The sequence below is a fragment of the Agelaius phoeniceus genome, chromosome 3 (assembly GCF_051311805.1).
Source record: "Agelaius phoeniceus isolate bAgePho1 chromosome 3, bAgePho1.hap1, whole genome shotgun sequence".
Classification (NCBI taxonomy): Eukaryota; Metazoa; Chordata; class Aves; order Passeriformes; family Icteridae; genus Agelaius; species Agelaius phoeniceus.
The window spans coordinates 115583830-115606203 of record NC_135267.1 but is presented as its reverse complement, the minus strand read 5'-3'; the positions used below and the strand labels follow the sequence as shown (position 1 = coordinate 115606203).

Genomic DNA, 22374 nt, shown 5'->3' with positions numbered 1-22374 from the left:
AAGATTATCTAGGCTTGGCTCTAGCTCTAGAGATGCACCTGAATTAAAAACTTCCAAGAGTTTGGAAAGGCAGTGCCCAGTGTGGAAGTGTCTCTCTGGCCTCTCTCTGTATTTGTACACTTGTGCAGAAATACTTGAGGCAGTTTCTTAGCAAGTGGTTCCACAGAACACCTCAAACTGCTGCTCCATGCAACCTTCAGCGTGGTAGGAATTGATGCAGAGATCAAAAAAGAACCACCATGTTGGGAACCAAATGAATTCAACAGAATGTGGCATTTTTTCATTACAATTTTATAGGAAGGAGAAGTAATTTCCTACTAGAAGAGGAGTATGTTGAGAGGTTCTATTGAATTTCCTGACTGTGACCAGCTTCATTATATGGAACACGGGAAGTGTGTGTGCAGCCTGATCTTTTTCTGCATCCCTGGCTCCACCTGATTGTTCCAAAAGAGTTACAAGGGAGAGGGGAAAAAAGAAAAGAGAAGCACAAATGAAGTGGCCAGTTCTACACATTTCACAAGAATCCCTTACTAACTCCAGCTACACAGTCCCATACCTTTCAAGATCTATTACAAGGGATCAAATACATGAATGTTCCTGGTTAAAAGAGAAAACCACATAAAAATGTAACTGTTGCTTTGTCCACAAGCATCAAGGCTCTTTTCTAGTCAACATTTGCCACTTCTGTTATCCCAGATGCTTTTTCCTGGAGCAGTCTTCAGGCAGGTGACACACTTCTGGCAAATGATTTATCAAAATTTCACAGAATTTCCAGGGGTAATTAAGTGAATCCTCTTTTCCACGGTTCTTAGATCTTGTCAACATTCATCAATCCAAATGTTTTCTTCTGTAGCTCATGAGATCTGGACTATCCCCATTCCCTGAGAGATGCTGATCACACGTTTGCCATGAAGCAGGAATTCCAGCCACTGCAGTGGTTGGTAGGACAGACAGTGAATGCACTTCTCAGAGGCTCCTCTGTTTGAAGATTTACTGTGTCATCACTCAGTAATAGTGTGATAACACACTCCTAGTGTGCTATCTTAGTCATGTTTGGCCAGATCCAGAGAACCAGGCCTGTTTCTCCTGTGGGGCCTGTGACACTACTGGGGCAGACACAGGTGACAGCCCATGGAAAACTGTTCCCATGCAGCCTCCAGGGCTGGAAAAAGCTGCTTTTGACACAGAAATCCTTCTCCCAGAGCCTAATAAGACACAGGTAGCTTGACCAGATCCTGATTTCTCACCCCCTCTAGCAGCCAGCATGACCAGCATGGTGCCTGGATGTGGAAATGCTCCTGTGTCCCTGGGAGATTGCCAGCTCTCAGCATCAGGATGTAAACAAACCCTGCTCACTCAACACCTGCTCAAAGACATCAGGGCTCAAAGCAGGCTCCAGCTTCCAAAAGAAGCTGCTCCTGCAGTTCTGTGCCCTCTGCAGAGGTCCAGGATCAGACCAAAACAGCAGCAGTGCAGTACCCTGGGGGAGATTTAATAAAGGTGCAGCTAACCCTGAGAACTTCTCAAACAGCTGCTTGATCTAAACCTCATCCCCTTATTTTGATGTGCAGCTACCTAATTTTCCTAAGCTCTATGACAATTTTCCTTGCCCAGCCTGCTCCCAGGAGCCTTCCAGTCCTCCAGGAAAAGTCTTGGGATAGAAAACAAGAGAGGCACAGCAGACAGCAGAAAAGACAATGAATGTGAGCACTTTTCTTTGCATTTCATTCTTGCAACTGTAACAACAGCTTTCACCTGTCCCTTAAAGTTTGTGGATGATCTGTATGACAATTAAAATGTGCATTTACTTGTGCACAGTAAACAGGTTAGGCCACATGGATTTTAAACATTTCTCTCTGTATATTTGCAAAGTTCATAGTGCTTTCCATTTGTTTACAGCCATGCTGTTATCCACTCAGTTATAATGTAACTGGGAATCACCATCGTGCCAAGAGATATTATTAAAGCAAAAAAAGAAAACAAACAAAAGGAAGCCAGACAATTAATTGGCACCTTGTATCTCCCAGTCAGCAGCACAGAATTGCAATGGTATTTTGCCTGACAGTGAAATCAGGTTTATTCCAATGCTATCTGTAATAATAATCACATTTGCTGTAATCCCACACAATTGAGCAGCCCTCTCAATTTGAAGATAAGAATCCAACAAGCAAAGCAGACACTTGATAATCCAGTGAGAGATCTGTGAATCATGTCCCATTAGAACTCTCTCTCACAAACAAGCCCTGCAATTCACAGCTCATGAGGGATTAAAATCTCATGCACAGTGTGGAGCAGAAGGCACAGATCCTGGTGTGTCTCCTGACCCTGGGCACACATTAGCTACTGTCTGCTCTCTGCCCCTGTGAGCCTGCAGAGAATTCATCCCAGGATGAATTTCCATGGCATTCACACTGTGTGGGACACAGCATGCCAGAGCTGCTCTGGTGGCACTTGCAGGGTTTGCATCCAAGTGGTGCTGAAAGCTGCTTGGCTTTCCAGACACATTTCTGCTGCTCTATTGCTAGGGGGTTGTTATCATCTCATTGCAAAGTTCCATACCTTCTTGGTGATTTCTCATGGGCAGCTCCTCACAGCACTGACTCCTTCCTCCTCACAGCACAGCCAAAGCCTCCATCCCTCTCCTCAGGCAGCTAACTCACTCTTTTGTAGCACTCTTCTTCATATTGGGCACAGCTGTGGCCTGTTAAGGGCAGGCCTGTTCCTGCTCTTTGGGGATTGGTACAGCTGCAACTCCTCAGCTGTGAGATTACCTTCTGCACTATCTGTATTTTCTTACATTCTATCCCCCCACAGGGGGTAACTGCAGTTTCTGCTTATTTGGTTTTGCAAAGCAGGGCAGGACAGGACTGTCCCACTGCATGGTTAACTCTCTGCCACTCTTGGTGGCAAAGTCACCCCAAGGAGAGAACACTGTACGAGCTCAGCCCAGACTGCAAAGACCCCAGCCCCACAACTGGGTAAAGACCTCACCCCAGTTATCCTAGTGCTGCTTTGTTTTAGAAAAAACAGTGAGCATGGCAAAGACCCTCAGGCCTCAGGTCAGCATCTGCAGATACATCAAAATATCAGAGTAGCAGCCACCATTTACACACCAGGGGCAGAAATCATCAGTAGCTCCTCCAGTTCAGCAGTTCTCTCAATGATCAGTAAGGGCAAAAATTCCCACTAGTCAGCCTTATCAAATTAATAAGCAGAGGAACAGCAATATATCTGAATTACTGCATCTGATTACTAGTGAAGCATTTAATGAAGTTTTAAACTCTGATTTTTCCTAATTGGAAAAACTAATCTGTAAAAAAGCTCAGATAGAAATAAACTGAGGTCAGCTTAAAAGATCAGGGTTTCTTTGAATTTGAAAGCTGAACTGCACAAAAAGTCCAGAGGCTGAACACTGATCAGTGGTAGGTCTGGTTTCACAAAGTCCTTAATAATGTGAAAAAGTAGAATCAACAACGCAGGGCTTAAAAACCAGACAGTTCTCTGGTGGCTGTTAGCAAAACAAGAGGGCAAAGCTGTCATGAACCAGGTAAATGGGACACAAATCAAAGGAGAACACACAAATAACAATTCAAGCTTCATAGCTAATCACTGGAGCAAAGAAAAATCCAAAATACAGAGGTGAACAGGGAAGAAGATGCCTTGGAATCTATCACCCTGAGAAACAGATGAGATGCAGAGATCAGCAAGCCATCTGTAAAGGAAGCTGCATCAAAAAAGGTGATTAAGAAAAAGGAATTAAACAGGTAATGAGACCAGAGTGAGCACTAGAAAACTTGGGGTGTGTGTCCGGAAAAGCTTGGCAGTGCTTCAATTAAGTGTGCTAGGAAACAGTCTTGCAGTGGATTTATTGGTTGTGTCATTGCTTAAATCCTTTAAAATCAAAGCAGGACAATATCCTGTTGTGCTCAAGTCTCATTTCCTTTCCCTAAACTTGGAGGAAAACATAATGGATCCAATCCTGCCCTCAGTTCTAGTCCCTGAAATACCTTCTGTAATTAGAGTTACCTGGCCACAAACCAAAACAAGCTGTCTTGGGGAACATGTTCTTGAAAGAGAAATGGAAAACTCCCTCAGTAAGAAAGGAACAGAGCAAGATTCCTCACTCCAGCCCTGAATGGGTACAGTGCAGTGAGAATGGTACAAGATCAGGATCAATTATCCTACAGCTATGATTTATCCTGATACAGCATCAGGATAAATTATCCTACAGATATGATTTACCCTGATACAGCATCAGGATCAATTATCCTACAGATATGATTTATCCTGATACAGGATCAGGATAAATTATCCTTTAGATATGGTTTATCCTGATACAAGATCAGGGTAAATTATCCTATAGATATGATTTATCCTGATACAGGATCAGGATAAATGCTTACTGAATGGGACACAAATCAAAAGAGAGCACACAAATAACAATTCAAGCTACATAGCTAACCACTGGAGCAAAGAAAAATCCAAAATACAGAGGTGAACAGGGAAGAAGCTGCCCAGGAATCCATCACCCTGAATGACAAGTCAGTGGGGGAGAACAGGGCAAGGCAAAGCTGGTGTGTCTAAGCAGGCTCCACAGGAGAGCTTGCTCAGTACCATCAATCCATGGGGAAATACCACATGCCCAAGGACACTGAGATCCAGAGCTGTGTGCACAGCAAGGCTCCTCAAGAAAGCAGAGCTCAGGGTGTCTAAATCAGGAATGCTTGTCATTCTAATGAACTATCATATCCACTTTAGCATCTGCACAAGTGCACAGAGAAAACCAAGAGTGGAAACAATTATTTACCTTTTGTGGGGGGTGGCAAGAAAATGTTTGCAGATGGAAACCCACTTTTCTGAACCATCAAGATGAGGCACTGCAGCCCAAGACACTGAATTCACGCCAGGGAAGAAATATTTCCTACAAGCTTCCACACGAGCCACGCCAAACAGCAAATCTACTTAAACCAGAATTAAAAACCAGAATTAAAACTTGGGGAGCATTCCAAGGACACTGCCATCTCCAAGGGAAAGGAAGGTGGAGTGGCACCTGAGGAAAAAAACAGGTTTCCAAATCTCACTGGAGCCTGTAGGCATGAACCATCCAGGTTTAACAAGATCTTAAAGCCAACTGCAGTGTTGAGTGTGGTATTTATTTACTCATTTTATTAGAAGTCACAGGCTTTTCCAGCCTTTTCAAGCTCTCAGGAAGGAAGGGCTCTGACACACAGGGGCTACAAGCCTATGAAAAGGAGGTATTTTTTCTGCAGTAGTGCTAGAAAACAGCAAAACACACATTGAAGCAGGGAAAATTGCAAGCACTCAACATTTTCTCTTCCTTACAATTGATACCTTGGAAACACATTTATTTTGATGGCCATTGATCCTCTGAATGCCTGCAGCAGCTTTAAAAGCCTCTGCTGTTACAATGCATGGTCACAGTTCAGAGATTGTGGTAAGTAGAGCTTTCCTGAGAAGGAAAACAAGTCTTGGAACAGTTTCTAAAACTTCAGCAGGCAGATGCTAAACTTGTTAGAAGGCAAACTTAAATAACCAGTAATTGTTAAGGAGTCGGGAAAACCCCAAGCAACTGATCTCTCCTAAGTCTCAAGACTGAAGCAGGGTTTTACAGCCATGAACCCATCCTCTGCTCTTGACTTCTCAGCAGAGACGTAGCAGAAATTGTTTCTGACAGGATATCTCTTACAGAATATCACAAGACAGTTAGTTTAGATCCAATTAAATCCACAAAACCACCTTTACACCAGTCCCTAGCTAGCAGTGGGATGAGCACTTTGCAACATGGCAGGTTTCTAAGGCAGCTGAGTGGAAAGGATTTAAATCAGACAGATGAAAACACCATTCATCCCAGCAATACTACAGTTATTTCTGACAGACTTGAAAGAGGGACATCACTGGAATATGTCACTGTCTTGCCAAACCTCTCAAAAACATCCTCTGTACAATGCCTCAGAGTGATCCTGGGAGATGGAATAATGTTAAATGTTGGCTTACTTCCAATTGCTAAGTTGCACCAAAAGACATCTAAAAATATGTATTTTTTTCTGCTATGTGATACTTCTCTACATAAGCTATTAATGCACTTGCCAAAAAGACTGCCCTGTACTATCATGGGAGGAGATAAGAGAATAGTGTCAGTGTGCTCTTAGTGCTGAAAAAATCTAAAAGAGAAAAATCACAGGTGACATTTTTACTTCCACAAACTCCTGCAACTGAAAGTAGATTAATATTAAAGAGAAGGGGAAAAGAATAAAGGGGTGGCACTGCAAAGACAGTGCAAATAAACTGAAAAGAAGGGATTTTAGTCCCTTTAAAGGGCCTTCCTTATCTGTTCTTTAAACTGGCTTCTGCAGCTGCAGCCACTGCAGTGGACAATCCCTTCCATAAACAACTTGAGCTCTCTCCTAACAACAATTGCTTTTTTTTTTGCCCTCTTTACTACCTCTGGTACTCTGTGCCAGGACTATATTGTTAGGAAAGTTTTCCTCATTTCCAGCCTAAATTTATTCAAGGCCACTTGATCCCTGTGTGTTCTTGTGCCAACATTGTCCCTTAGTTCCACACCTCGTGCTGCCTCCCCAGAGCTCTGTAGTTATGGGTGGGGTAGGAATTTATGGGCAGGGTATGTGTTTATGGGAAGGGTATCTACTGAAATCCTTCCAGCTGGAGGATATTGGTGGATATTGAAGGATATTGGTGAATATTGAAGGATATTGGTGGATATTGAAGGATATTGGTGGATATTGGTGGATATTGGTGGATACTGAAGGATACTGGTGGATATTTGTGGATATTGAAGGATACTGGTGGATATTGGTGGATATTGAAGGATACTGGTGGATATTGAAGGATATTGGTGGATACTGAAGGATACTGGTGGATATTGGTGGATATTGAAGGATACTGGTGGATATTGGTGCATATTGAAGGATACTGGTGGATATTGAAGGATATTGGTGGATATTGAAGGATATTGGTGGATATTGGTGGATATTGAAGGATACTGGTGGCTGACAGCATCTGCCAGCAGAAGGGAACTTTCTCGCAGGCTGCTCTGGGAGCCCTGGCCTGACAGATCCCAGCCATCCCAAAGCTCCCAAGGCTCAGCCTGGCTCCTCAGGGCACAGACTGACTGTCTGGTGAGCCCAGCCCCCCGAGGATGAGGCAAACCCCACAAATGACACACAGAAGGGGATGGCCCAGTGGCAGCGAGCCCGTTTGTGGCTCCTGTGCCACCAGTCCTGGATGTCACCCAGCAGCCTCCCTTCCCTTCCCTGTGTCCTCAGGGGCCCTTTCCAGCTGCAAGCACTGCATTTGTACACGTCACAACGAAGAGCCAAACCATGCCATGCTTGTCCAAACTTTATCTGCTTTTGTTTCCTTCAGCACTTGAGTCCAGGCTCCTTTATATTTTCAGAAATAAACCTTATCTAATATTCATCTTCAAATCATAAATTCTGCTGCTAAAATTGAATACTTCCCCGTGCTCCATAAAAGAGACAGCAACAAGCACAGAATAAACAGTTTGACTGTTGGAATAAGATTTCTATTTATGGGCTCTGACAGTCTGAGGCCAGGTCAAACACAATACAGAAAAATATCTCTCCATAACCCCTGAAATGCAGAATTGATGTAAGAGTCTCTCATCTCTGGGCAAAGGCTGCTGCTGGAGGTTCTGAATGAGGTTCTAAACCCTCTAAACGTGTGTTAGCTTTGTGGTCCTGCCAGCCCAGGTTCCTCCAGCCATTCCCAGTGCTGGCACAGGGGGGAAGGCTGCCTGTGGGTCTGGTGCCAGGGCCCACCAGGGAGGTGCCAGGCTGTGGAAGAGGAGGCACCACTGTGGTCACTTCCCTGTGGGACAGCACAGGGCTGGGCTGACTGCAGAACCTGCCCTGGCACCATGGTTCGTGCTCTGCAGCCCTGAGGATAATGCCACAGTAGGTGTGGGCCACTTTACACTCAGCACTGTTACACTGATGTCAGTGCAGCTGTTCCTGGTGCCAGCTACCAGGCCCAAAATGGATTTCTGCAAAGCTCATGGTTCTTTCAAACTGTGCATTATACACTGAAGATCACAAAACTTGCCCGCCCTGGAACCCTAAATATATTTTGGTATTTTCATCATCTCTACTGCCAACAACAGAGTAAAGTGTTCAATGCTGCAAAATCCACTACCACTAGTCCCCATCACTGTTTCACTTGGTGCAGTTCAAAGATGACATGATTTACCTGCAAAGTAGATGCAAAAAATCCTTATAATTGAGGACTTTCCATTCTAAAAGGTTTTTACATTTAGTTTTCCACTTGAGATGCAATGTTCCAAACAACTGCAAGATCTGAAATTAATTGTACAGCTTAACTAGAAAAAGCAACCTCCAGTGTATTACAGAAATAAATTTTGCAAACTCATTTTGACAAATAGTTTCCATTAACTTATTTATGCTGACAAATTATCCATACTACCATTTGTTGTACAGATATATATATATATATATATATATATAAATTTTAAACAATTTTTAAAAAAGGTTTTCTGGTAAGCTACCTAGCTTAGCACTTGCTGCTGACAGCCTGGGCTAACATACAGCTTTGGTGTGGTTTAAACATTTCAAAGAGCAATAAATCATGACTGGGATCTATTGTTCTGTCAATATCTGAGACAGAAACAGGGCAGAGAGCTCTTCCCTTGTACAACTGGAATGCTGGAAAACACTGACAATCCCAAAGTTAATGGGCTTTTGGGGAAGTATTCTCACTTTCCATGTTCCAGTTGGGAGGCCAAGGAATTCCAACTGTTCTGTAACACTTCCTACAAGTGTTTCATACCAACCACTTGCCTGAATGATTTATATGTTAGAATTCATGCTTTAAATATTATGAAGTATGTCTGAAAAGAACAGCCATGGCTGCACATTGCTTGTTTTTGCCATTAAAATCTGTTACCTAGGAAATGACCCCCTTCTGCCACCAAAAGAATCCAGGGTGTAATTATTCTTAAGCAGTTACTAAAAGGTGAATTTAATGCAGTGGGGTGAAAATGTTTACATTGCATAAAAGTTTAAAGGAGGAAAACCACATTTATGCTGGAGTGAATAGTGCCTGGTGTTAAGGCTGCCATGGGAAAAATACATACAATAGATGCTGTATAAAATTAAATATAACTTAATTGAATGATAATTGCCTAATTTATTTTATTACCTAAGAAAAACTCAGCGCAACAACTACCAATAAATGTGCACTGCAAAACAGAATTAATACTGGAATTCATGGAGAGAGTCATGCAACCAGCTCCTCTACAATCCTTACACATGCATGTCTAACCAAAGCTGACACACAGCAAATAGATAGAGAGAAAATCTGGAGAAAGAAACATTGTGAAATGTAAGAGCAAAGCTCTTTTCCTCTGTACAGATCTAAAGGGTTGGCCCTTTAAAACTAAAGAAGTAGAGATAATATTTAAATAAATGCATCCTTATAAGGGGAAAAAAAATCAACATCTTTATGCCATTACTTAAAGCACTTTCACACTCTATTTTTAAATCTTCCACCACAAAACCACTCTAAAAATAAAGGCTGATAATAGCCTAACCCTTGCCTTGCTCCCTCCAAGGATGATGTGGAAGCACATAATTAATGGCTTTAGTTTTTCACACCCCTTTCCCTAGCAGCCCTTGGGTTTGTGCTCTCCCTGCTTCCATCCCCAGCCTGTGCTGGGTACAGCTCTTGCTGCACTCCTGGAGTGTGCAGGTGACCCCGGGGCTGTGGCTCTGTGCTTTCCAGAGCACTCCCCTGCTTTCAGAATGGAAGCTTTCAGCTGAGACATTGGGGTTCGAGCTCTCAAAGCTCCCTCTGAGCCCAGAAACTCTCAGAAATGAATTGCATTGTTATGTAAGGAAGAGCCACACGTTTCTGTGGAATGGGAAGCACACATAAATTGGGAAATTCTTCTCCAGCCCCACAGCCCCCAGCACATAGGGAGAGACTGCTCAGCACCACCAGGGGCTCCTCCTGCTCCCACCTGATAAGGGAACAGTTCTGCAGGGAATTAATCTCCTTCCCAGCACGACACAAAGCATTAATCACATCAGCTTACCTGGCCCACAATAAAACACTACTCCAGACACTTAACCTATGCATATGTCAGGCCCACCTCTCTGCTGATTCTGCAAAAGCTCCACTTTTTGCAAAAGCTCCAGTCCCAGCAATAAATGCACCTAAAATACATCAGTGACTGCAGGAGCACAGGCAGGAGTTTTACTCAGACCTCTGTAACCTTAGGAACTTCACCAGCAAATAATTTTACCAGGTACCTGAGGAGCTGCAAAAATGTAAAACATGATGGACAGCTCTTGCTTACTGTGTTCAAAACAGTGCAGGTGAGCAGCAACAGGTGCAACCAAAAGGCTACAATGGGGACCAGGGGAATTATGAGATCCCAAAAGCACTTGAATAGTGTACAACAACTCACCAGAAATCCATTCAATTAGCTAGGAGAGAATCATTAGAAGAGAAAATTGTGGTACAGTGGATGTGCACAGCCAATGAGCTGGGACAGGAAATTATGAAGAACAATCAGAGGAGTGAAGGTCTAGCACTATCCAAACGGGGAGCAAGGAGTCAGGTGTGCACATGGCTTCCACTTCATAAATTTGGGTTTACATTTTTAAGGAAAAAAAAATCCCTGATTTTATTTAAAAGAACTTTTCAATGCATGGCATTTCATTTGCTAACAAGCATGTGCATCACACTTTTGGAGGTTGTCTGGGTACCTCTGTTCATGTTTCTGGCCAAAAACTGTCTGGAAACTTCACTTCAACAACCCTGGCAGCAGGAAGCCTGGGGGATCATCCCTTTTCCAGAGCACCATATTAAAAGGTTAAATCACTGCTCTAAATATGTGGTTACATTTTGGTGACATTTTATAGACACGAAGCATTTTTGGACAATTATTCCATGAGTGCAGAAATGAATGCACACCTACACTTCATTTAATATACAGTGAATTGCATTCCCAACTCGGAGCAGATGCACAGAAAATATTGTGTCCCCATGTCATCCCTGATTAGCCAATTCCTGTCATTTTAAGGCAGTAAGCTTGGGATTTACACTGGAGCTGCTGCCAGTTCCTGCAGCTCAGCTGCCAGACAGGGAGGTGGTTCTTCAGCACAGAGGTGGATTCAGGTTGTGCCAGCTGGACCCCAGTGCACAAGCCTGAAAAGGGAAAAAACCCCACCACAATTCCACTAAAAGAATTAACTCTTTGTGATCTATCCCTTCTTCAAGTCAGCATTTACAGAGAGAACTGATTCTTTAAGAGCAGTATAAATCACACCCAGGACAAGAGGCACCTCTGGAACAGCAAACGTGCTCCAAGGTAAACAGGGTGAACAAATCCCACAAAAAATCTGTGTGCTCCAAGGTAAACAGGGTGAGCAAATCCCACTAGAGGGTGGGAGCAAACACCACCACAGCACCTTCTACCTGGGCTCTGTTTCGTGTTTACTCCTTATTGCTAGTCAGAGGTGTGACTCTGGCACAGCACACACCTCCTTCTAATAAATCCTTTATTTGGTTGATATGCAGTGCTAATATTTGGGTAACAAGGATGATCTTTCAGGTAGCAGACTTTGCTGCTGCTGGTGGGAAGTAAGGTAAGCACAGAGCACAGCTCTAATATTTGCACAGATGAGAAAGGAGGTCACAAGGGGCTCCATTTCCTCAAGGTACTGCTCCTGCTGACGTCAGGAGACAGTGTGCATAAATATGGCCAAGAAGCAGGATTTAACCCTCCAGCAAAACCTCTGGAAACACTCACCTGGATTGGACTAGGAAAATAAGAAGCCTTAAGAGAAAAAATTAGAAGTGTTTGAGAGACAACACTGATGGTGACATCAATTTCCTCAGCAAGATGTCAAGGTGAGAAGGCTTCCAGGGAGAGGTGGGAGTGCCTTCAGTTAACCTCCAGACTCTTGGGTCTTTTTTGACTTTTTTGATCCATAATCTCTGGACCAAACCATATTTTTTTCATATTAGATCTGTTTTTCAGGATACTCCCATGCCTCTAAAATTTCTAAGGTGTAAACACATCAAAAGCTGGGCTAATCATCTGGATATGTGGATTGGAATAAAACAGGATGCAGACACAAACTGAATGCTATTTTAAGACTTGTGGTGGTAGCAAAAATCTGCAGAGATTTGTGCAGGAGCTCTTTCACTGGTTTTGGCTAAGTGCCCAGCTAAGTCCTGACAACACTTGGGATGTTCAAAAGGGAATTTTCTGTGATTATAGCATGAAATACACTGAGTTGATCTCATATCTTGCATTGGACACCACTTTATCCAAAAGCAGAGGGCTAGACTTAATAGTATTATTAAATGATAGAATTATCACGCTCTGAGTTCCATTGTCCCTGATTTTCTTCTTTCAACATTACATTTAAGATGCTGGTAAACAGCCACTGTGATAGTCAGGCTTCTGCTGAGGGTCACATACCAGAGCAACTCTTCTGTCAATCCCACACACTGCAAAGCAAGGAGGGAAAGCAGCCCCATCCTTGCTCACTGACACCAACCCAACACATTTTAAAATGCACCACAGGATGTCTCACTGGCCTGGGTGATCCCAAAGCAGACAGCTGGGACAGCAGCTGGATCTGGAAGCAAATTTTGCTCTAGCATGTAGGAGAGCTGAGCTCATGTTTCTGAGTGCAGCAGGAGTGTGAAATGCACTGACCTTTCTTTGCCAGGTTGCTGTTAGGTTCATACTTCTCAATCAGCACTTGAACTTGTTCTTGTTTGAGAGGTGGGTAAAGGATCTCATTCAGTCGTGGATCCCGCTGCTTCAAATTGATGAAGTCCATCATCTGGTCAACAGTAAGGTAGGGTTTGCTCTTGGCACCACTGGAGAGAAATTAAAGCAACAGCAAAGTCATTTTAATACATTTCCTTCAAGTCTGGTTCTGCATCTGAAACCTCCCAAGGAAACTGAAACAAGATTCATACAAAACTATCATACAACAAAAACATTGCTCCACTGTGTCTCTGCCCTAATTTATTTTGCCAAAGGTTCTCCATCAGACATCTAGGAGGAAGATCTTTGACAATGTTCAGCATTTCAGGCATCAATGGGAAGACATGGAGCAATGCTAAAAGCCTTGCATTCCTCTGAATTCTTGGAATGAAGCTATTTAAAAAAGTAAAAGAGAAAACAGCCGTGGGATTCAATCCCCACTTTGCCACAGCCACTCTGCTGGCACTCCTGGCCCAGCTATTTGGGTTTGCTGCTGAATAACAGCAGCCCTGATTTCATTATTCTGGTAATTTGTGTGGGTCCTTTTTTATAAACCTTCTAAAAGCTTTGAGGTGCTCTGCAATGCAAGCAAAAAGATGCTGTTTGGAGAGTCAGTGAAGAGAGCAGAGCTTGGTACAAGCTGTGCCCAGACAGAAAGCCAGGCTTGCTGTCCTGCCTCCATTGATCAGGCTGTGCTGGAAGTGAAGTACACAGATTGCTGCAGGGCTAGAAGCACCAGGACTTACAGAGCTCATAACTGAATGGATGAAATCAGTTGTAGCTGGCTGCTAATTTAATTTCACGGTGTGAATTCATCATACACAAATCCTAAAAGTTGCTGCATTTTTTTTGCCGGTCCTAATTAAGCTTTTGGGGGTGATTATACATATTTTCATGCCTATTTTGTGCTGTTATTGCTTATTACTCTTCTTTCTTTACTTTCTTGGAAACCTAAACTGTCCTGATCAATGCAGAAAAACAAGACCTGGCAGTTCTGCTCCTCTAGGAACAAATTCCTTTAAAACTCAAGCCATCAGAAGTGGAGGTAAAAGCCTGGGAGAGAAGGAGCCCTTGATCCAAGATTAAATAACAGTCCTGCTTGACATTTAAATCTGTTACTGGCCAGCACTGCATGCTGCTGTAGTGTAAATAACCTACTTTGCCATGGCCAGGCCAGAGAATCAGTGAATGGGGAAAATAAATGAATAAAGCAATGAGAGTCCTTCCTTACAACTCCGAGAAGATGTGGTCGATCTCAGGCCGAGGGCAGAGGTTGTTTAGGAACACTCTGTACACTTCTGGCGTGAAGTCGTCTTGGGGGATGGAATCATTCTGTGGAATGGGCAAACAAACAGTCAAAGAGACATACAGCACTGTTAGATGTTCTGTGCAAACTGAGCACTCACTTCTTGGCTGCTTTTGATTTCCTTCCTGCAACCCACAGGAGCTCAGATTCTGCAGGGCTGTAAGTTCCCCTGAATCCCACAGCAGCCTAAAGAGTACAGCTTTAAAAAATACATACAAATACATCTGTATTTTTTATTTTATTTATTATATTATATATAATATATTTATGTTATTTATTGTAGATCTGTATTTTTTATTTTTTATTTATTATTTTTTTCTTTTTCAGCTTCCATGAGGCACAGGTATCTCATCCTCTGAGCACCTGGGAAGGAGGAGGAAGGCACCTCTGCCCACCTGACCCCCTGCCCCACAGCAGAAATGGGTGCATCAGCCCTGCTGAGTTCTCTGAGCTCACCCCAGTGGTGCTGAGCCTGTGGTTTTCAGTGAGCAGAGCAGCAGCATCACAGGGGGTGAGGATGTCTCTCATCTTTCCAGAGCTGTCACACAGCTGGGGAACAATCTGGGTCACTGTGTCACTACTAATACACTTGTTCCCTGACAGCAGCAGGGATTCTGCCTGTTCCTTCCTGCAGATACACCTTCAAGATGCCACACTTCTGGGCAGGACTCAAGCAGCACAGCTTTGCCATCCATCTTTGTCCTGAACACTCAGTGTAACACACTTGACAAGCAGATTTCTTTTAGAGGAATTGATAAAAATGCTCACCTGCAGAAGACATGCCAGCATTTTTTTTTCTTACATCTTCTACAATTTAGAGTGATTTAATTTTAGAGTGATTTAAATTTAGTCCAACTTCTAGATGACAATTCCATCACCCTCACTACGTTTTTCTCTGAAAAAATCAAATTACTGGAGGCAATTACTGTCCTGGGTAGTCCTTCATCCAAAGCTGTGACATGTGGTCTCTGGGAGCACCATGGCCCACAGGATGGCTCTCCATGCTCCAAAAAGGGATGAGCTAGAGGAGGAGAATGGTAACTTGGGCACAAAGCTGCCTGCTTGGCAAAGCTGGCTGGGGCAAGCAGTGCCTGTATTACTGTGCCTGTTCAGCAGCGTTGCCAGGGGAACCTGGAGCACGGCTCAAGCTTTTGTCAGACCCAAGGAAACTTTGCTGTGTTCTTCCTGCTTCAGCTTACAATAAATAAACAATGCCACAGGCATCACTTTGTGTCCTTTCATCCAAAATCCACAGAGGCTTGAGAGGGATTTATCCTGTTTCTGTCCACAGGAGTCAATCTGTCCCACACTGACCAATCTGGGCTGTTCCTCTGCTCTGCCTGGACAACCATCTCCAGGCTCCAACATTCTAGGGTGACCCCACAGAGCCCTGTGCCCTCCTTTTTCTGGCAGACTGGGGTGGCTGCAGGGTGAGCTGATTCAGAACTTCCCCAGCCAGGACCTCCGTGTGTGTTTGTTCCACATGGGATCAATCCCTGAGCCAGGTACCTCACTGCTGCCAAAGGCAGTGCCAGGGTGGATGGAGAAGTGGGGATGCTGAGGGTACAGGATGAAAACAGCTCCTTCCAGTGAGGGCTGCCAGTGGCACTGCCCCCATGACACTGAAAAACCCAAGCTGTGGAGCTCTCAGTGCCAACACCTGTGTTTGCCTTGAGGCTGGGATTCTCAAAGCAAAACCAGGGAATTCTCCTGTTAGAGTTGGCAGCCTGCCCTCCCCTGCTCCCTCTGCTCATCAGCCCTGTCCAGCAGGGTGCTGCTCCTCAGCCAGGGGCTTTTCAATGCTTCTCTGACCACCACAGAGCTACAGCCTCCCATCAAGCCACTACTTTTTTCTTTACAAGGGATTTGAAGGTGCTCAGCTGAACAGAAGTGGATGTCTTGCAACAACCTGAGATCCAGGCTCTGATTTGCCACTCAGACCCAATTAACAGACATCAGTTTGCCTCCCTGTGTCTGCAAACACCCACTGCAAAGAGAACAACCAACATGAGCCCTCAGGCACAAGTGTACAGAACCTTTTAATAGGTATTTCCTACCAGTACCACCCTCAGTGGGCTACAGACCACAGATATCTAGATGGGAGACAGAAGCCTCCTCAGGCACAGCCTCCCACAGCTATACTTGGCTTCCAAAAGCCTGTGTGCCCCCAGGGATTAAAATACACTGCCCCCTGAGTCAGCCTGGTCTGAGCCATCCCCGTTCCAGAGGAACCACCCACACACCTTATGGGCTCATCTCTGTGACACCAAAGAACAGAGCACAAACCTTCTGCACCACACGAGAGAGAGCATCCCTCCTTTCCAGCCTGGCTTAACACTGCCATTCCATTTTATTCCTTGATTAGACTCTACTAAATTCAAACCCTGCTGATTTAGGACTTGCCTGCTAACCTGCCTGCTTTTATAACATCTGTATCCAGTCTGTTATGTATTTGGCAGCATGAGAGCTAATTCAGATTATTTGCACAGACTGGACTCAAGAGCTGGTTATTTTATTTTAACACTCAAGCTCACTGGTGCTTCATTGTGAACCCTGGCATTAACTAGAAGGCAAAAAACACTTTTCACAGCCAAAAGGCCAGCTAAAATAAAGCTCTCCAAATTCTATTTAAGGCACCTTTAACCAAAACAAACAAAAAATATCCAACAATAACAAAAAGCAACCCCATTTCCAAAAGATAGCCAAGATTTAAAAAAAACCAAACAACATAGGGGAATCAGATGGCAAACTCAGAAATTCATTGGGGTATTTTAAAACTTTGTTTAAACATTTATTTAAAGATCCTTCTGCTTTCAGATCTGCTGGATGATGACTGTTCCAAAAACCAGAGCTTGACCCTACAAGACTCCACACAGGCCAGCTGTGACCCAGAAAGAGAGAAATTACTAAAGCCATGCTTTGAAAAGTGCTTGACTTGAGGCCTATGGGGCATCCCACTGTGCTCATGCCCTGCTGCTCAGCACTGCAGAGAACCCATCCCTTATTAAGGCCCTTAAAGACAAAACAAAGGATTTATTTTCAGCAATTCCGAGGATCCTCTCTGGTGCTATTCCTCAGGAGGAAAACAATTACCTGGGCAAGGAGAACTCTTGCTCCTCTTGCACAAAATGCAGAGCCTGCAGGTCGTGCCACAGGGTCTCCTGGCACAGACCCCCCAGGGAATTCCCTGGGGAGTGGGGCTGATGGAGGGGGTACCTGTCCTGTCACAGAAAAGCCCACACAGGGACACTGTCCCCTGGCCCCCGTGCCCAGGGCACTGTTGGAGGCACATGAGGGACTGGCCCAGGTTGAAGATTCACTCCTCAGTTCCAGGAGCTGCAGCACACATGGTGTGAAGCTCATGGCCAACGAGCTCCATATCTTCCCAGAGCAATGAGAGGTGTGCAAACTCAGGGGGAAAATCCAAAAGGCAGGATATGAAAATCCAGAGCCTGAACTGCTAACATCCATGAGAGACTTCCATGAATTCTCTGAATAATTTGGTGTCATTTGGCTGAGCGGGACTCCCTGATATTCATGTCTTGCATGCTGCTGGAGTCCATTGCTCTTCCAAGGCTTTATGGGAACACCATGTGTCCTGCAGTACAATAGGGCAGAAAAGCTGGAAGCTGAAGCTAAGAATTTCACTTACTCAAATAAACAGGAACACAAAGGAAAGGAGCTGTGGTTGAAGTTCTGCTTTACTTCTATTCCCTTACCTCCATGAAATTCAGTTTTGCCCTTCTACAGTATTTTCCAAAGATGATCAACACAGTTCTCTTTGGTGTATGCAGCACATTTCCCTTTTGTCCCAACCAAAGAAAGGATCTACTTCATACTCTGAATAATTTTCAAGATGGTATCCCAGCAACAAGCATCCAGCAGTGTGTATGTAAAACTGGCTCTACTTAGATAAATAGCAGGAAAAGGCTGCAGTTTCTTCCAAAGACCCAAATGATATTTAAATTTTCTTTTCAAAGACACGTAGTAAACGGAAGAAATAAATCAGCTGATTCAGAGAGCAGTGCTTCAGAGATTTTTTTTTTGCACACTTTGTCTTGTTTGCTATCAATTAAATGGAAACTCATCTTTAAAACCTTTCTCTCCACATTTCTAACCTCACAATATACTTCAGATAAGCTCATTATAGTATTTTACACCTACTTTGCTGACATTCCTTGGAATTTTATTTAAACCTACGAAGGAAGGTCTCACTGTAAGGGGTGTCTGAGGGTTGGCTGGGGAAGATTCTGCTCCACTGTTCTGGAGCTACAGGAATGGGCTCTGTTAAACCACTGGGGGAGCAAATGTCAAGGAAATCTCACAGCACAGAGCTTTGTATAAGTCAGGGGATCAGGAGATGCAGGCTGGCTCTGCTACAGAAGGGTTGTGCCCCACCTCTTGGGCCCCTGAATGCAGGAATTATCCTGCAAGAAGCTTTCTTGGGATCAAAACCCAGCTTGAGCAGGGAGGTGGGAGCACATGTCCCACTGTGGCTGCTCCCAGCCTCACCCACTCTGTGACTGTGACTCCAGCATTAACTGGAATCACCTGCTCAAGGTCACTCCATGGAAAAAAGCCTTCTTGAGGGCCAGGTGCCATCCTGGAGATGCTCTGGGTTGAGGAGAGCTCCTGGATGAGCAGGATGCAATGGCTGCATCCCTGCAGTGTTAGCAGCTTCCACACCACATTTCCACATTTCCTTCATGCACCTTTAGGGTAAGGCAGGAGGGTTTATCCTGTCACTTATCTGCAGCTACAGATCACACCTCAGGCTAACACTGAAATTGTGCAACAGTCACCCATTCCTAAAATGCCCTCACAGGATTCCTCCAGGACAGGTCACACAAGCTCTGCCCTTCCTTTGAATCCTTTCAGGCTTCTTCCAGTGCCCCTGATCCTAAACAACTCCAACCCAAAGGCACTCAGAGGGGTCTCAGGAACCTCAGGGTGGGACAGCCAGAGATGCTGCTGAGGAGCCATCCAGAGCAAAGGCAGCACAGCAGGCCCAGCCAAGCCATGGCCCAGCTCACAGGAGAGGACACAGCAGCCAAGCCAAGCCAAGCCAAGCCAAGCCAAGCCAAGCCAAGCCAAGCCAAGCCAAGCCAAGCCAAGCCCAGCCCTGCTTGTAGGAGTGTCGGGGGGTAGGACGGTCAGGATGGATGGAGATGAGAGATCTCTGCAGCCAGGTCGTGGAACTTGGGGTTTATTGCAAAGGGCCTGGGTGCAGGGCCCTGCTGGGAGCTGCCAGCCACAGCTCAGAGCAGGCCTGAGAGAAGAGAGGGGCAGAGAGGATGAGAGGGGGAGAGAGTAAGAGGGGAAGAGAGTAAAAGGGGTAAGAGAGCGAGGTTCTCATTACAATACAATAAATCATCTTCTGTGTTGAATACTCTAATTTTTACTAACTAATCTAGTACAAGATACAAATCCTATAGCATTTACATACAGCCTATAAGAATCATTACATTACCATCCTGTGTTACATTTTAAACCCTAAAAGCTCCACTTTGGGCCCCTTCTGCCAAGCTGTAGGGTCTGCTCTGCCCCTTGGGCCTGTCTGCAAGCAGAGGGTGTTGTTCCATCAAAAGGGGATCACCTTCAGCCAGCCACACCATTGTTTTCCAGTAGTTCAGTAACTCAGGTATCTCAAAGCTTGCTTTCATTTCAATCTCACTTATAGTTTCCATATTCTCCAAACCTTTTGCCAGACAATCATACTTATAAGGCTTTGCTGTTCCATCTTCCCCAGCAAGAGCTCAGTGCTTACCCTGGAGGAGGGCAGGTTGCAGGCCTCCAGCGCCGTCTCCACGCGCTTTCTGTCCGAGGAGAACAGGCGGTAAATGCTGCACAGGAGCACAAACACAGGGGTTTGCTTTAAACACATGCCTGGATGGCCCTTGTGGCCAAGGACTGAGTATCTCCCAGCAGTCTATTGCCTCTTTAGCTATTTATTTCCATTTGCTGGCTGCTCAGTACAGAGGGGAGATTGACAGTGCTCGGTTTTAACCCTACCCCACACCAGCCCCTATCACAGCAGGAATTTATTTCAGCCATCACTGGTCTCCTCATTCCCCCAGTGACATGCAATTTGATTCTGTTTATTTACACATATCCCTGAGATAAAGAAATTATGCTGCTTTTTTTTCTATTTATTTTTAATTTTCACAAGTGGAAAGAACCGGGGCAGAGAGGCAGGATGTCTGTGCCCAAAGGGCATTTGAGCAGAGACACCTCATCATCACTGTTATAAAGAGAGGGTAAAATTATTCTTCTAGGCACAGGGGTCCCAAGCACATCCCAAACACATGTTCACAGCCCAAAGTCAGCAGAGAGCACGTGGCAAGGAAGGGGAACAGCACTTACTTCTTCAGAGGAATGCGTCCCTCTGGAGTCACCTGCAGCTTGAGTTTTGTGTAGCTGTGGAGAGAAAAGCACCCTGCTTTATTTTCACAGCATTTTCAAGGACCTTCCACCAGCTTCCTAGCTCTGGGCTAGTGCTCTGATCATGTGGCAAGTCCCACTCAGCTCCTTCTCCCCATATGAAAACATGGTGGGATATCATTATTGACTGCAAACCTACTGTCTGTCCTGAGAGAAATGTAAATGAGTTTTGCAGTAACATCATCTGGTGAAAAATGCAGCAACACTTAAATATTTCAGAGGAGATTTTTTTTGGTTTTTTGTTAAAAAACTCAGCCTTTTGTTAAAAAACTCAGCTTTTTCACTTCACCCACTGGTCTGCCAAGAGAAGAAGAAACTGCATGGTTCTAATAAACTTTCCTTTTCTTCCCAACAGAAAATGCCATTAGCAACCACTTCAAAAACACAGTGCATGCTGAAACTAGGATGACTGGGATAAGAACATTTCCACAAATCCTTGACTGCCCACAGTTTCATCTTCTGGAAACTGAAGCCTTTCGTGCTACTGTGTCACCAAGCACAACTCCGAGCACTGAGGAAGATCAAAACAAAAAAATCACAGCAGCTATTTAAAAAAACCCAAAGTTTCTTTTATTTTGCCTTCTATTTTTTCAAAATTTTGCCTACATTTTGGTGACATTGAGTGTTTTCCTCTATAACCAAGGAAGTTAGGAATAACAGAAGATGGGCAAAAGCTGTTTATTATTGCACTTCCAGTGCTCCATGGAACTGAATGTCATACAGAAAAACCCTTCATTCTGCCCTAATGCAATGCAGTTTTCTCTTTCAACAAAAGGGTTCTGATAGGACTCCAACCAACCCTTTGCTTAGTACACCAATTATAATGGGGAAATAATTTAATCTTCAAAGTCATACATTTCTTAAGTGACTGATTTGGCATCCGTGCAGAGGAGCTGGGAAACCTTACGGTTTCCAAGTGATTTATTAATTAGTGGGAAAAGACACAGGAATGCCATGCTTGCCTGCCACTGAATCCACACAGTGTGTCCAGTGACTTCATCTCCAATTAATAGGGCTTGAAAACCTGCCAAGGAACAGCTCCAGACAGGGAGCTCTGCTGTGGCATGTGATGAGACATTTCTCCCCTGGTTTGGGTAGGAAAGGGTCCATTAGGTACAGCCCAACCCTCCCCACACCAGAGCTGCCAGCAGAGCCCACTGGGCACCTGGGGATTTCTGGGGCAGGGAATTGAAGAACAAATCCCCCTCCAAGCCCATCTCCAGCCTGTGGAGCTGAAGGAAGTCACAGCTCAGGTGGGCACAGTCCCCACTGCCAGCAGGCAGGGCCAACAGGAAATGTGAAATGTTCCCATCCATCTGGGATTTTGTCAGCCTAAAACATCCCTGCTGCCCCAACACACCCTTATCAGACACAATGCTGGATTTCCAACAACACCCACCCTTCAGAGCTGCCTCCAGAACTCCTGCATGGGGAGGAAACACACACCCATAGATGCACAGCCCTCCCTCTCTCCCACAGCAGGCACCTGTGGCTCTGGGGGATTAAATTCAGCACTCTGGAACATTCTGACTCTGAGGGAAGCTAATGGAAAGAGCCTCAGAAAGCCCAGGAAAAGGGGAGGTTAATTTTGGAAGGAAGAAGGTTTTAGGAAGTTAAGTTTAGTATTTAGCTGGTCTGAACCCTGCCTGTGAGCAGGGAAAGGTGTTTGGGGATGACACTAAGCTGACTTTAAGCAGCTAACTCACAGCCTGGGGAGGTGCAGCCCCTCTTTTAGAAGCCCAAAAGGCCAGTGAGTATCCCAGTTCAACACCAGCACTTTCTGGCAGGCTCAAAAACTTTCTCTCAAAGCTCTGAT

The 22374-nt window shown here is 44.7% G+C and overlaps 1 protein-coding gene and 1 long non-coding RNA gene across 6 annotated transcripts in view; one reads left to right on the top strand and one right to left on the bottom strand.

The window, feature by feature from the left end:
- Positions 1–15340, top strand: part of LOC129118202 (uncharacterized) — a 58507-nt gene extending 43167 nt beyond the window's left edge. Inside the window, exon 2 of the long non-coding RNA XR_008533953.2 lies at positions 14445–15340. This is a non-coding gene — a long non-coding RNA (uncharacterized LOC129118202). The remainder of the gene's footprint in view (positions 1–14444) is intronic.
- PLCB1 (phospholipase C beta 1) overlaps positions 1–22374 on the bottom strand; it is a 327471-nt gene that overhangs the window by 102216 nt on the left and 202881 nt on the right. For all 5 annotated transcript variants that reach the window (XR_013181595.1, XM_077176289.1, XM_054629483.2 and 2 more), the window contains exons 6-9: positions 20481–20534; positions 19885–19960; positions 14043–14143; positions 12755–12921 (exon numbers count right to left, since the gene is read on the bottom strand). Coding sequence is in view for 4 of the 5 variants with exons in the window: in XM_077176289.1 (XP_077032404.1) it covers positions 12755–12921; positions 14043–14143; positions 19885–19960; positions 20481–20534 (398 nt within the window). In the remaining variant the exon portion in view is untranslated. The remainder of the gene's footprint in view (positions 1–12754; positions 12922–14042; positions 14144–19884; positions 19961–20480; positions 20535–22374) is intronic.